A 16846-nucleotide genomic window follows, 5' to 3' on the forward strand; every position below is an offset into this window, starting at 1 on the left:
GTAGGTGGGGGAACTTAAGTCTTCTCAGAGGGGGCACAGAGTTGGCACTGATTGGTTACTTAGAGATCTGTTTATCAATGTCCCTGCTGAGAATAGCCATGTAGCAGGATTTGGGGATTATGAGGTCTTCTTTATTGGTTCTGAGTCATGAACTCGAAAAGGGAGAAGAATATTGGCCATCTAGCTCGATGAGGCGTGAGGTGTTTTGTGTTGATTGAATGTTATATGATCAGTAAATCCACTGAATGGATGCATAACCAATCGTGCTTTTCTAATGCCAGCTTGATTTGCAACAATTTTCAATTGCCAGTGCCATAGTACCTCTCTGTCTGCATATTTTTTTTTAGGAATAAAATATAGTGGGGTGCATCTTGACTAGGGACTCTTGACTCTGACATGGAATAGTCTCCACCCCTTCCTCTGAGGCACTTGCTTTGCCTATCAAGGATAGGTTCAGTAAGGAGATTTATTTTCATAGCTGCAAAGGCTTGGTTGGTTTTTAAATAATTACCTTAAATCCACATTTTAGTGGTATAGTGATGTAATAGACACGGCTATGGAATAAAGCATCTAAATAAAATACCAGTATAAATTGGTGAACCCTAAAAAGCATTACAGAACCTTTATATTTTAAGGTGTTGGCCATCCAGTCCTTTTGAGGCATCCATGACAATTCTATCTCTACTGATCGTAAGACACACCTTCTTTTTTGTGATGTATTCTTCCACAGGTTTGCTTTAAGAGTAGGACAAGAGATAAACGTGTGATGGTGGACGGATAGTATCAGCGAGCAATTTAATGGCATAGTGATAAGGTCCGTGAGGAGCAGAGCACAAGCTATGCCCTTACTGAACATCTCCCAGAACTCCGTATATCAGGCTTTGATATTAACTGACACCTCCATTTCAAGGCTTTCAACAGATGATAAAATGGTTCTAACATGGTGTGAAATGCAGGTGTTGTGGCAGGTCCAGGCTGTGATTTCTTGTCCAGACCAGGAGATTCTTGGACTGTGAGTTTGTCACCATGGCAACTCTAGTACAATAGGATGATGGAAGTTCCCGTGATGAGGAGGAAGGCCACTTCACTATGCATTGTCCTTTTATCTATGTAGAGGGTCCTTATTTGGTGAGTGATGTCTCCCTCGCTGACCAGTACCACCCAGGGCTTGAAGACAGAACACAGATGCAGTTCTCAAAGGCTGCATGAAACCTTGAGCTGATGAGCAGTATTGGAGTCTATAGAGCATCCAGCTACTCCCATATCAACAAATGCTGAAAATGAGAAGGTAGTACTGGAGAGTAAAACCAGTAGGCATGCAGTTTCTCCTTTGACTTCATCAAAACATGCCTGATAATGGTGTGTAAATGGGCTTTAAGGACTTTAGGCAATACAATAATACACAAGTCAGGTCTTTTAAGCCATTCAAGATCTAAAAAGTTTTATGTTGGTAAAACTATTGTCATTCCATATGATACCAGATATAATGCACATGGTGCACAAAAATGATTGTTCTGTGACCAAAGACCAGCATATATGTGTCCACATACCAAATGCAGTATAACACAGAATCTGTCTTCTGTGAAGAAGACTCGTGGCAAGCAAGTCATGTCTCATGCTAATGAAATTAACAGTATGCTCCTCCACTTTCACATCATCTTTGCATACTGTTAATTTCATTGGCAAGACATGACTTGCTTGCAATGAGAGCCTTCTTCACAGAAGACAGAGCCCAGTTAATTAGATCTGAATCATGAAAATCTGAGTGGCCATAACTGCAAACTTTCTTTGCTTGGCTGGGATGCTGGTGGTGTCAATTCCAGTGGGAAAAGTGGGAATGCTGCATCTTAAACTGCTCATTGGATGAATGCATCAATCCTCTGGTGAATACAGCAGAACTAGAACGAAGAATGAACTGAATAGATAGTATGGAAGATCTGTTTGTGAAATTTGTGAACGTAATTGTGAATGTAACTTTGGTTCTCTTCAGGAGGACCATCAGGACACCATGATCACTTGGGCTGACAAGAATAGCAGAAGGATGACATTATAAATGTAAATGTATGGTTTTGTGAGTAGGTTTTATAGGTTTTCATACGTTAACATCACAGTCACAAGGTAAAGTCACTGCTCACAAACTCCTCTAAAGGAAAGTGCTATGGTGGTCTTCCCCATAGTCACAGAACCTTAATTCTGAACCATAATATCCTGGGATTTCCATATACAATAGTCTCTAGTAGTGATTGTTGTGAAGTCACACTGTGAAGTCACAGAGATTTTCCCATTCTTATGTTTGATGTGAACATTAACTGAAGCTCTTTACTTTTATCTGCATCATACTTAGCACTGAGCTGCTGCCTCCTGATTGACTGAATGGATAAGTGCATGAATGTTTAATAAAGTGAGAGTCATTTCCCCTTTCAGGCAGTCCAAATTAATAAAAATTACTTCTTCTTTTTTTTTACCACCATTATTGTAGTACTCACTATGTGAAAAAATCATTCCACCACTTGTTTTTTCATTTCCCTTAAGATTGCACTTTATTTTAGAAGAAACACACAGTCTGTAATTACAGATTGTTTTGGTAAATTTAACATAAATGTGAACATGCAGTAAATTTCTTAACCGTTACCACGTCTATCAATTCAAAACGTCAGAGACAATCAGAGAGACATGAATGGTTTGTAAATTCTTCATTTCAATCCTACATTTACACTTAACATTTGTATATACTGAAAATTTGTAACATCTAAAGGTAGTATTTCTGTTTACACACAGCATTTATGAACCTACACAATATACATATCTGTGTAAGTAGCAGACAGTTATTTGTTTTTAATTGTAACTAATGAGTAGAAAATTGATGTATAATGTGTGCTTTGCACCAGATTAACAAGATTTACCTTGCTTACTGGGATTTCTGAGCCTCTAATATACTAGCACAGTGTTTACTTTGAAAATCACAATAGCTGGAACTTTTTTTCGGACAAATATGAGGCTAATCAAGTCATACTGTACTGGTCATTTAAACAAAAGCAAGGAACAAAACAAGCAATGTCCTAAACATACTTGTTAAAGTGTTACATCTCTAATGACAATTAATATTTAAATAATACATTATGGTTTGTGGAATATTTATGTTCATATCTGAGAAATATATAGTCCAAAACTTAATTTAAAGAAAATACTTGACTATCAACTGTTCCAGTCCTTGGCCCAGTCCTCCCTATATATTGCCAAGAAAATTGTATGCCATGTAAGGTTTTTGCGAGAGGAGAGGTATTAACATGTGAAGCACGAACTCCATGTGTGTTCTGAAGTGGCTCTGCACACAGGAAGATGGGGTGGAAAGAAAGACAGCACTTATTCTGGGCTATAATAAATGCCCTTTAGCTGGCTAGTGTCTGTCTAAGCTCAAAGCTCTACTTTCAGATCTCAATTTACTTTTCATCCTTTTATCCTAGCACAGGCAGAAATTGCAAAAGCCAAGACGGCCTCCTTCATTTCCTTCTAATTACTAAGAAATTAGTATTTTCTTTCCCCTTTGCTTCCACATTCTGCAGAGCTTTCAAAGTTAGATAATAATTGGGTTCAAAATAAACATTCACCTACCACTCAGGAAAGCTTTTACTCTATACTAATAGTCATCAAATGTCAATCAGTTCACGTTTCTCATTTTGGAATGAAACAGAATTTTTTCGGTATATTTCAGACTAAATGTATTTGTGTTGTATTTAAACCCAGTCAGTTCACAATGGGTGTAAATAGACATCATTTTCCAGAATCAATAGCCAACATTGTCACTGTACCTTTAAGGATTAAGAGCTTGTTATTTCTTCAGTTATACTGAATATTACTTTGAAATAGTTTCCTATTCTGATACGTATTTACTAGCATATAATACAGTTGAAGTCATATGTTTACTTATACTTGGCAGAATCTGCTAAATGTTAATGATTAAAATTAAAAACAATGTTTTATTTAATTTTGCCCTGAAAAGAATTGAATTTCCACAAGAAACAATTATAACTGAATTTGCACAAACCAGTTCAACCCAGTTTACATACTGTATGCTTGATTCCTATACTATGCAGTGTTACCTGGATGATCAGGTAAGGTGTGTGTGTGTGTGTGTGTGTGTGTGTGAGGGGGTCATTACCCTTCAGGAGCTATGTAAGATATATACATGTTTCCCAGAAGACAAAATAATAATTTACACCAATCATCTAGATCAAAAGTTTATGCTCCCCTGACTCTTAATGTATCATGTTGCTTTCTTGAGTACCAGGGAATGTTTACACCTTTTATAATAGTTGTGTACGAGTCCCTCAGCTGCCCTAAGTGTGAAAAGATGGATGAAAGGAGCAGTGGGTGGTTTAATTGCTCGGGACAAACAAGGGGCTTGGGAACAACTGTCATATATCGCAATATAAGAACGTCATCGAAGATCATTCAAGTATTTATGTAAATTCAGATATTGTTGTGTATTGGTGGGTTATATGTAAACATTTGAATGTAATGTATGTAAACTTCAACTGTGTATGTGTTATTTTGTTTTGTTTTGTTCTAGTTTGAGAGTGATAGCTGATTCATGTTCAGGAAGGAACAGTCTGAGGATTCCCTCACGGAAAAATACTCAGAATTAGTTAGTCCAATGTCAAAAACATTGACCATTTACTTATAAAGCTAATATTTCCATTTTAGCTACACAAAGCAAAGACTACACTAATTGGCTCCATCTATTGCCTAAATTGTTTGTTCTAGGTTCTGTTCTTCAAGGACTGTGGTAATAAGATGAGAGGGCTCTTAGACCATGCCTGGGGACTCAGAACTTTAGAGGTTTAATGCATTTCCTATCAAATACTGCCTTGAAAGCTCTGGGAGAACATGAAATAAATAAATAAATAAATAAAACCTGGTGTGTATTACTTTCATGTACAGTAAAGAAATGGAAATGTGCAGTGCTGAAGCCTTAAAAACGTAAAGCAAAACCTATAATGTCTATGATCAAGAACACTGTAATAGAAATAAATCACTGCGTTTCATGATCATCTAATGAGTTCACTTACTGACTGCATTATTTTAATTATTAAGTCAAAGTAACTTCCAGTTTTTGTTACCACACAACATCCTTAAAACATACTTTCTCTATTCTAGAGGGTCAAAAGTAATTAAACTCTGGCTGTAATGCATAAAGTTTGTACTTCTTTCATATTTTAAGGCTTTTAAACCATGGCCTTGTCATGGTCTTGTCAGTAAATGGAATATAACAGCAATGTCCGAACAGAGTTATTGACTCAGCAAGTCAATAATATTACTTTAATTTTTAATTAAATAATTTAATTAATTAAGTATTAATATTACTTACTTACCCAGAGTTGTTCTAGCATTGTGCTTCAGATCATTATTGCACTGGAAGATAAAGTACTGTCCAGTAAGATCTGAGGCATGTGGTTGGGTCTCTATGTTCCAAATGCTTCTGTATACTCTAGAAATCATCCTTCTGCTACTGTCAATAGTACATCATCAATCACTACAAGTGAGTTCATTCCTTTCCTCTTGTTCAGAATAATCTTCTTCTCATCTGTATATGAAATTATGTTTCAGAGCCAAGCAATTTTGTTACCAATTCCCTGAGAAATGTATTTGTAACAAAGAGCAGCACGACAAGGCCAATTCTTTTGCTCTGTTGCTACACACTAAAGACATTTAAGCCTAAGATCAAATGTTGTTTAAGAGATGATAGATCATAATTTCAGCTTTCATTTCCTGAGTTTTACATCTAAATGTATTAAACAACAGATCATGGCGCCTTTGGTAGCATTCTCTTCAGTAAATGAAATGCTGCTCAGTTGGGTTAAGGTCTGGTGATTGACCAATCTTAAACATTCCACTTTCTTTGTTGTGTTGGCACTGTGTTTTGGGTCATTGTCCAGCTGCATAATGAAGTTTCTTCCAAATAGATTGGATGCATCTCCTTGTAAATTGGTAACGTCACTGTAATCTCTCCAACATGTTTCACAGATGAGCTTGTATGTTTTGGATAATGAACAGATCCTTTCTCTTCTCTCCACACTTTCCTTCACTTTGCCAGAGGTCAATCTTGGTTCCAGAACTTTTCTGGCTCATCTCTGTATTTCTTTGTTTTTCTGGCCTTCAGATTCTACCTGCTGATGAATGGTTTGCATCCTTGTGTTATGGCCTGAATATATCTGCTCTTAACAGTGTTTTGTGATGCCTTCACCCTTGTCCTGTGGAGGCTGTTAGTGATGTCACTGTCTGTTGTTTTGGGGTTTTTGTTCACAGCTCTCACAATGTTTCTGTCATCAACTACTATTGTTTTTCTTGGCTAACTTGTTCAGTCTGTGGTTGTTAGTACACCAGTGGTTTCTTTATTTTTCAGGACATTCCAACAAACAATCTGACAGGACTCACCTGCCAATAAGAAATACTTTGCAGTCACATGTTCTAATATTTTTCATCACTTGAAATCTTGAATGGGTTCAAACTAAAGCCGTCATGTTCTAATATTTTTAACGCATCTAGACATAAATATCAGGAAATGGGGGCTGAAATCTTGATGTAATGTCTCGTATTCATCTTTTGTTCTCAAAGCAAAACATCTTCAGTGTAAATCAATCAATCAGTCAATCAATCAATCAGACATATTGTTCCAATACTTTCAGAGCGGACTGTACAATCTGCAGTTTGTTTTCATGTTCCCAGCATCAGCTCACCAGGATTTCAGTTTGGATATATTTCAGTGAAGTATAATTTTTTACTTCTAAATAGACCTTGTAAATCAAAGCACCATGCACATTTGAAAAATCGTGAAGGTGACAGATTTCATGTCATTTGGCACCCATTGAGAGCGCCTTGTTTGAAGATATTATTGTGGCTTTCATGAACAGAATCATGACTAATTGTAACATTACTCATCCTCTTACCTGTCTTGATGTCTTAAAAAAAGATGAATCATGTCTACAATTTTGTATTCACACTTTCAAGGAGCAGGCTGTGTAACCCTTTTTTTTTTTTTACTCTAACATTTTATGTGGTTCTGTACAGCTTCCATAAGAAAAAAAAGTGTTTTTAGTGTCCAAAATATTAGAAATACATTTTAAATGTATTGTAAGTGTATTGTATATGTGCAATATACTTCAAATACTGAACATTGTATTTTATTTGTTTGATCCTGAGCATGGGTTACTATTTCTGTCTCTGTAGGTTCCCTCTGAGCTCACAGGTTTCCTCCAACCTGGTGCAGTCTGTAATGATGGTGCCTAACATGTCCAGGGTTAGAAATTGAGCTCTGGTTACTGTCTGCTTTTTCTCATGCTTGTTTGGGTTTCCACTGAACATATATTTTGAAATATATTCTTTACGTTAACTTGTTCAATGATCATTGATTCCAGGCACAGAATATAATACAGTAGTGTTCACTGCCCTTTTGTATTTGCCTTTTCTTGCTGTCAAACAATGTTGCTCTTAGGTATTTACAATTCTCCTCGTGATTATTTGTGGTCTGTTTACTGCTGACAGATTGGATATTGTTTGTCTACCGCTGACAGATGTATTTTCCACCTCCAAGGATTGGCTCATTTGTAGTTGTTGCAACTCCTTTGGCAATATTCTTAGAATGGCGTCGCATTTCATGTAACCACACTTCATTCCATACTATGTGAAACTGGGTTCTATACTAAATGTTTGTGTTTATTTTTCACAGTTTTCTGTAAAGATGTATACACATATACACACTTATGAAATTAACAAACTCAATGCAATTTATTCATAATACATGCACTATTCCATGATTCCATATTACAACCACCTGTACACACTTTACAGTTTGCTTTATAACAGTCCAAAATGGCCAAGAAAATGAAAGACATGAAACACAAAAAAGTACACCCATGTGTTATTAAACATTCACAGCATTACTTGTTAATAGTGTTAATAACATACGCACGACAGCTAAGCTTACTATTACTATTTTTTAGAATTTGTTCAGCGGGAATTGCACAGCATACATATATACAACATATACACACCATCCTACAGTGCCTTATGCAGTACACTTTTACATAATCATGGTAGTAACTTTACACATGGTAGTGCAGTACCATTCTAAGAAGGCATAATGCTGATGGCTGATACTAACGTCACTGACTAAATTTCATCTTGTATTGTCTTGCTTGCAGCCATAGGAATACCAGCCACGGTGGAGCTGGTGTGTTGGCGTGGTAAGCGACTGGAGGTGGTAGAGCTGCTTTGGGCCTGAGATTGTCTGCGCCTCTGGAACATGTTGCGACACAAATAAGACAAAAACTTGTCATGCAGAGAAGCATAGATAAAAGGGTTAAAGCATGCAGAGCTCATGGCTAACAAATGGCATGAGATCTGGATCACGTTGATGTGACTCTTGCTCAAAATAACAAAGTCAGTGTCCAGGTCACGGATGAGGTTGACCACCTGCAAGGGGAGCCAGGAGAATGCAAAACACAACACTGATATTAACAGCAGACGGAAGGTCTTGCGCCTCTTGCGGCCCCATTTCTCCTGATTGGAGGGAATGGCAGCTATAAGTCCTTGTGTTGCACGGTGCTGGAGGTGGCACGAAATGGCACAGTAGGATATAGACACAGCTGCAAGAGGGACAAAATAGGACAGGAGCAGAAAGAAGCAGGAGTAGATGAGTCGACCAAGCTCTTGCTCTTGCCAGAACTCCTCACACACGGCCATGTGATGACCTGCAGCGCTCAGATCCAAATACACAGTGTGTAGAGTAGCAGGGATGGACATTACCAGGGCACAGAGCCATATGCTTAGCACCAGGCCAGTGCAAAAATGCCACCCTATACGTCGACGAATGGGATAAGCAACCACAATGTAGCGGTCCACGGCTATGGCCGTCAGAGACAGAACTGCCGCAAAGACGGTCGCGGTCTGCATAAGCGTTACAAAACGGCACATGAAGTGCCCAAAAACCCAGCCACGCTCATCGAAGGCATAAAATACAGTCAAGGGCACGCAGAAAATACACATCACCAAGTCAGCCAGGGCCAAGTTTCCAATCAGGAAGTTTGTTGTGCTGTGAAGCTTCTTGTTCAGTCCGATGAGGAAAAGGAGGAAAAGGTTTCCACAGCAGGCTACTAGAACTAGCATGGCATAGAGAGGGACAAAAAGCATCTTTAGCTCCATCAGAAGGTTCAGTCCGTTGAAAGAAGTGCGAGATGGAGGAGATGCGTTTAAAGTGGTGTTCTCCCAGGTTCCATTCAGGAGGGAGTCCATGTTCACCACAGCTTTCACCTGTTATAAATAAGTGTATAAGTATTGTATGGCAGCACATAAAGATTACATATCCTACAAGACACTTGATTAATGCTGAAATGGAGAGAACTACTGTTATGTTTGTATTTTGAGAAGAGTTTCTTTTAGTTACCTGTGAATTACCTTGGATGAAGATGCATTTGTTATATACGTAAGTTATATACCCCTCGAACCACTGAAAAAGCTGCATGTGTGAGTCTTGAAGTTTAATAATCCTTAATCTGATAGGGGAAATTATAATGCTATAATGAAACCCTAAACACTAAAAGAACTACAGACTCTGATCAATTTTCTGTAATTGTAGGCTTCTTTAAAAAAAAATAAAAAATCAATTTTTGCCTAAATTAAAAACCCTGAACGTTTTGGGAATAATGCACCAACTAAGCACACTTTGTGGCTGAAATGCTTCAAAAGTTTACATCTGAGTCAATTCAACATTTCTTTGTTCATATAATAGCTGTACATTTAGAGAGAACAATCCTGTTCTTCAGATGAGCCAGAGCTAAGTTCCAGTGAGCTGTGTTCGCTTCATTGTTTGGTCAAATTATTATAAAAAATTACAAAATCAATGATCAGCTCATACTGTGTTATAGCAACCAACCAACTTCATTCAGCTTGGCTCACAGAAGCTCAGAATCACTGATTTTCTGTTTTATTTTTTTAACTCCTTTGAAGGTTTTTGTGAAAGTTGTGGTTAGTATTTAAGCAGAAATGTTCAAGCCCAAGAGACATGTTCTCACCTTTTATTAACATTTACCTCTGGTGATTAGATCACAAATAAACATTTGAGACAGAAATCTGTTTACACCTGGCATTTCATGTGTATTGAACGTGTCTCCAGCGACCACTTGTAATTGGGTTTTGTGGCAAGGCAGTCTTTTGTTGTTATTGTTGTGTTTTTGGCCGAGGTAGTTAGGTTCTACATTTGCTTACATTTACGTAATCAACATTTCTATCAATTTTGTCAGTATATTAGTGCTGTGAGCAAATGCAATGAATATAAAATCCTTTGCAATTCATTCATTCACTTTACTGAGTTTAGTGAGAAGCAAGAAATTCCTACTGAGACTATTTTCAGAAGGCCCCAGCAGGTTATCATGTAAAGTCCCGAAGCATAAATGATTTAAAAGATTAAACAGAGGAATTATATAGAACAGAATCAAGTATGATTATATATAGCACGTGTAAGACATTTGAACACACAAGTTAATCTTAAATATAAGAAAATATCTCAAGCATAAGGAAAACCTACGCTGATTAAAGTGAACGAATGCCATGTGAAGAACCCATTCAGATTAGATCTGGTCCCTAGTTCTGTCCTTAACTATCTGTTTCTGAATGTTCTTCCTGCATCATGTCTCCCACCTTCCAAAGACATGCTGCTAAATGAATGGGCTAATCCAAATTACACCTAAGTGTGAATAAGTTAATGTAAATATGTGCATGGTGCCTTGGGATGGACTGGTGTCTTGTTCAGGTTATATTCCCACCTTGCGCCCAATGCTGCAGGCCATGAATACTGAAGATGAATGAAATAGGAGCATTCGTCTTTATGAAAACGAGTAACCTAACCAGGGTAAATTTGCACCAGACTCATTTTAATGTGTTCTGTATTTTATTTCACTGACAAGGGCTAAAATATAATATAATAAATCCTAGGTTTGTTTTTCATGGAGGATATTCCAGTCTTGAATGTATACCACATTCAATATTTCTGTAATTCACTAATATGAACAAGTAATTTGGCTGTTTTCCCTGTAAAGCTTTATATACAAAATTAAAGGGAGTTTAATTCCCTGCGTATGGCTAGCGAAGACTAGTCATGGAGGACTATGAAATATTGAACCTAAAGGTTGCAATATTGAAGCAATGTCCAGGTCATAAATAATATTACCACAATCTTAAACAAAATTTGAAGTAGTATTAAAACAAAATGCGATTTAATGTCATGTAGTTTATGAATTCTTAATTAATTCTTTCTAGTTTCTTGCAAGCTCACAGATCTCACTTCAGTAGCTTCAATTTTGCAAACCTTTATACACACAGTTTGTAACAGTGTAGGCTTTATATTTATTTTTAAATAAATTATCAAGTCATTTTGCATAATGTCAAAATCAGCTTAGAGGTTTAAAATAGTCTAGCACATCATGTCATCAGCATACAAATGGAACTGCATATATACAGTATATTATATGCAAGGCTGTTAAGATACAGTGTACATAAATTCAGACCCAATATTGACCCCTGTGGGACAGCAATAGTAAACTTTCTGAATCCTGACTTTATTTGATCCACAGTTTTAGACAGAGTCTGTGCTGTGAGATTGCTATAAAACCGATTATAAGCTGATTGATTGAGGCCCTGAGAAGAAGCAGCAGGGAACAGATAATATCATTAACAAATTCAATTGCTGATCTCCTGGAATTTTCACGCATGACAGTCTCTAGCATTCACACAGAATGCTGCGAAAAATAAATATTAGCTACAAATATTGAGGGAATGAAAGTTCTGTGGTTGGAAATGCCTTGTTGATCAGAGAAAACTGGCCAGAATGGTCAGAGCTGACAGGAAGGATATAGTAACTCAGTGTAATCACTTTTTACAACTGTTATGAGCAGAAAAGCATGCACAAGACATAAAACCTTGAGGAGGATGGAATGCAAGAGCAGAAAACCAGATCAGGGTACACTCTTGTCATTGAGGAATCTAAGGCAGGGGCATGAGCAGACTCACCAAAACTGGACAGTTGAATAAGAGAAAAAAATATCACCTGGTCTTTTTCCAGTCTACTGTCTAGTTTTAGTGAATCTGTGCCCATGATAGCCTCGAATGGTTGTTCTTGGCTGACAGGAGTAGAATCTGATATAATCTGCTGTTGTAGCTCAGCCGACCGTCTGATTATTCTCCTCTGATCTCTCTAATCAACAAGGTGTTCAGCAGGCTCTTCACCTCTTCACACTGGATGTTTTTGTTTTAACTACGCCACTGTTAAAGTGACAGAAATAATACCTTTCATTCCTTCTGATGTATGACCTGAAGCTGTTGATCAGTATCTACATGATTTGTGTTGCTGCCACACGATTGGCTGATTGGAAAACTGCATAAATGAGCAGGCGTGTATGTGTTCCTAATAAAGTGATAGTGTAGATTAGCTGGGATTAAATAGTGATTAAACACACTGGATATCAAGCTTTTATTATTAGCTGAACGAAATTACATTTCTGCAGTCCCTTCTTTTCATAAGCTTCTAAAACCTACAATTATAGCCAGTGCTATCAGTCAAATAACCAAGACCTTTTTTTAATTGCCAGTGAATGCTGATTTCTGAAAACCTTAAAGGCTTCACTGTGTGTCACAGACTCTAGCTTTCACTAATGATTCTAATGCTTTAGTCTTTCTTTGTTTTAACTTATCCAAGTCAAAAAAAAATATTTTTCACCATGTATTCATGGCATACAGATTGTCCTTGAACAGCCATCGTAAAGAGGGGCTTGTTATATATAATTCTAGAATTTTCTTTTTTGAGTTTTTAAGTTATTTATGCTTATTTATTTATACTTGTGTTTTAGGGACTTATTTGTAAGGACAAATAGGATAAATAGACTGTAGTCAAGATGGAATTGTCATCAGTCACATTGTAGGTTATTAAAAAAATTCAGAAGGGTGCCAAGTATTGAAGGTAGGTGTTCAAGTATCCTTCAAATTACTTGGCAATGTAATACCATAATATTCTTGTTGTTACTGGGATGCCATTAAGTAACAATGTGTGAGAAGTTATTTTTTTATTAAAACCCTTTACCTTGCTTGTTATAGACACATTTGGACACAATAGCAGGCACGACAAATGTTACATGGTCATCTCCGAAAGTGAATTAAGTAGATCAGATCACAATGTAGCCCCAAGACACACTTGACCCTAAAAGCACCATTACGTAGTGCTGTCTATTTGTGATCTTTTCACCCAAGATGGCTGTTAATACTAAGTGTAAACAGGGTCACACGGTAAGTCTTAAGTCTTTTAGTTGTGTGTCATATATGCGTAAAATTTTAATAGACCAAAACAATCATAAATTCATCAGTTTTTTTGTGTGTTTGTGTTTTTTGCTTTGTGTGTATGTGTGTGTGAGTTTGTGTGTGTGTGTGTGTGTGTGTGTTTAGCAAGCTTAGCATAAACATTCCAAGTATCAGGAAAATCCAACTAAAGCACCAATATGATAAAGACAAACACTCCCATAAATTATTCATCCTATCTGAGAACAACTAGAGAGTTAATAGAAACAAATCATGAGCCTAGGCTTTGAAAAACATCTTAATAAAAAAGGAGGTACTTGACATTTATGAAATTGGATTGATGCATAATCAAGAGTTTTTCAAAGCCTATAATTAGTGTTATAGGGTCCATTTGTTGCAGTCACACCTACACTGTGTAGCATTCTGTGCCTGTATACTGAACATCTGTCTACAACCTAAAGAAGAAAAAAAATACACTTCTATATTGTGATAGAGCAAGGCTTCCCAAAATATTTACAACTTAAATAATAATAAAAAACCTAACTGTATAATAAATACCACACACTTATACAGATTTATGACCAGGAATCAACAATTCAAATATTTATCTCACTATTTAAATGTGTACAGTAATAATGTGGCTATTTTTAGAGCCATAAACCTATTTGTTCCTGATGTTTCCATCGACAGAAAACATTAGATATATCTAAATTGTGACAGATTTTAAATTATTACGGTTTGCATTTACTGCACTATAAATACTATAAAAACACGATACTACCCCAATCCTGCAAAAATAACTAATATAGGTGTACTGTGATTTTGACTGCTGGAAAAAAATAAAAAAATAAATAAAAATCACAGATCCTTGTTAATGCGTCACTTTGATAAGCCATTAATAACAATTAATATTTCTAGAACTAATTAAACATTATTAAAGCATGTTCAAATAAGCACACTGAAAAATATAACAAGGAATAGTGTTAGAAAGCAAATATTTTTCAGCTGAATATTTTGCACAATCAAAATTCAGTCATATAGATAGATAGATAGATAGATAGATAGATAGATAGATAGATAGATAGATAGATAGATAGATAGATAGATAGATAGATAGATAATTGACCTGAGATTTCAGAGTGAAGGCATCACCTGTAACCTTGTTTCAATTTCAGCTTGAAAACATTGTGCATTACACAACATCCCATACAATATATGCTATACATCACATTTCAGCAGAGATATTTATTACCTTTTTTATACTTGAGTTAATTTGAAGTATTACATCTGCAGTTTACATGATTATGTAATAAGGGGAAAACAACAGTTACCTTCCTTTGTCGAGTTGATCACATCTCAAGTAGAGAGTGGATGATCCCCAAATAAGTTCACTGAAAAAATAAATAAATAAATATTTATTTATATATATATATATATATATATATATATATATTAGTTTTTAATATTTCAATTTTAAAAATAAATAAAAGGGCGGTCTAAGCTCTACAGGAGAAAATTGGTTGTTTTTGAAGATTTTCAGTCAGCTGTCGTTCACCTTAGGCTGCTCTCGTCTTCTCCTTGCTCCTCGGCAGACTGGAGGATGGCCAGCGTGCGCGCGCGCGCACTCACTCACTCACACACACACACACCTTCTCTATTCTCCACGTCACTGCGCTGGAAATGCGAGAGAGGTCTAGCCTCCACCGTTATTTATACCACCTTTATTTATATTATATATTATGGCCAGATGTCGTAAACATTGGTGTAAATTCCTGATATTTCATAATTACACATTCACAGTAGCTATAATTACTTGCATGTGTAAAACTCCTACGTTTTGAAAGATCATTTGAAAAAAATAATTCCTATTTATTTTGTTTATTAATTATGAGCCCCCCGTTTTTTTCTCCATCAAACAGTAAACTGATTTCAGATTAAAGAGCAACAAGGCTCTTTCCATTACCAAATATTTCATTGTACTGTAAATTTACTTACATTACTAAAATGTTCGGTGAAGAAATGTATATTAACTAAGCATGCCATTCTATTTATGTTAAGTACGGCAATCCCTAAGAAAGTGCGCGTGCAAACTTTTCCTACGTCTATATAAATAAGCGCATGTTGGTTACCGTCAAACTTCATATATGCACTCACTCAAATTTGGTTTCTCTAAGTTAATTTTTCTATCAGAAATTTCCATTCGCATGAAACAATTATGGAACAGATAGCTTGATTTGTTATTTAGTGGAATTTGACTGGTATTTAGTATAACATCACTGGGATACTTCACTGCTTTTGTCACTTCGCATGTCTGTGTACGCCTCACGGTGTCTATTTCTAGCAATAGTTCGTTACCGTAAATACTTATTTTGGGCTGTCATTCTGTCTGTGCGTTGACATGGCAACATGCATCACTATCCAGCTTTCGTTAGATTGGGAATTACTGTTAATGGAGCAAAAAAGAAAATTATATTTGGTTATATTGTATCTGAAATGTCAAGTTGCTCAATATTCTCTCTCTCTCTCTCCCTCTGAGAAGCAATATCACACTGGCACGCAAATATCACACGAGCAAGATCGCTGTACTGTTATACTGAAACACAGCCGTGCTAATATATGCAAATGTCGTCAGTAATATCAGCGAGTTTTACATGGCCAACAATTTTTACTTTCCTATTTAAAAAAACAAACAAACAAACAAACAAAACTTCCTATGCATTTATCTAGTCATGTCTCGTGTGTCCTTTCATGCAGTATTCGAATCTGTAGGTGATATAATGCTAAAGCAGTTAGCTTTCTGCTACCATGCTCCTGACATAATTTTGTTATAAGGATTTTTTGTTCAACAAAAGGATTTTTGTTAAGCTCTAAGTGAATACAAGTCAGACAACAACAACAGAAAAGATTTAGAGAAATTGGGGAAAGAAATAGCAACAACCTACTGACATCTACTGGTCATGATTTTGCAGAATACAGTCATACAAAAGGAATATTAATCTCTATTCTCTATGTATAATATCTGAAAAAGACCAGTGTGTCTTCAGGCTTTCAATTTTAATTAAGGAGAAGCAGACCACCTCCTTTAAGGAAAAAAATCTCACTAATGTTTACAAATAACATCGAATGTAATCAGTAGCACAAATCCAAGATTTGCTATGAAATTCTAAACTGACAGTGAAAAAAAAAACCCACATGTTTATCCACTTTTCCTACTTCTACTCAAACATAGAAGCTTCCAAAGCTTCAATCTAATACCATCATCGATGGACATAACAAATCTACTCATCCCTCTACTTATCCCTGTTAAAATGGCAGTTTTTTTTATAATGGAAAACAAATCAAAACAAGATCGATCACATTTTTCGACCTCAATGTGAAATTACAATGTATAAAAGTGAAAAACAAACAGAAACTTTGACCTTTTGGTGAAATTCCTTTTCATTAGCTTTCAGTTTTGCATGGAAATTGACTGGGATTTATAGCTATACACGATTCCGTCCACCTT

General features: G+C 36.2%; 1 protein-coding gene across 1 annotated transcript; it reads right to left on the reverse strand.

The window, feature by feature from the left end:
* Window positions 1-7834: 7834 nt before the first annotated feature.
* prlh2r (prolactin releasing hormone 2 receptor) lies at window positions 7835-15863 on the reverse strand. Its single transcript, XM_058398680.1, has 3 exons — window positions 14897-15863; window positions 14673-14732; window positions 7835-9309 (listed from the first exon to the last, which is right to left on the reverse strand). The coding sequence occupies exon 3, from the start codon at window positions 9289-9291 to the stop codon at window positions 8170-8172; it is 1122 nt and encodes a 373-aa protein (XP_058254663.1). The 5' UTR covers window positions 9292-9309; window positions 14673-14732; window positions 14897-15863; the 3' UTR covers window positions 7835-8169.
* Window positions 15864-16846: the final 983 nt, after the last annotated feature.

This window comes from Hemibagrus wyckioides, linkage group LG09 (genome assembly GCF_019097595.1).
Source record: "Hemibagrus wyckioides isolate EC202008001 linkage group LG09, SWU_Hwy_1.0, whole genome shotgun sequence".
Lineage (NCBI taxonomy): Eukaryota > Metazoa > Chordata > Actinopteri > Siluriformes > Bagridae > Hemibagrus > Hemibagrus wyckioides.

Excerpts from the sequence above, each read along its gene's own strand:
- prlh2r (XM_058398680.1), bottom strand. The coding sequence starts at position 9,291 with ATGGACTCCCTCCTGAATGGAACCTGGGAGAACACCACTTTAAACGCA.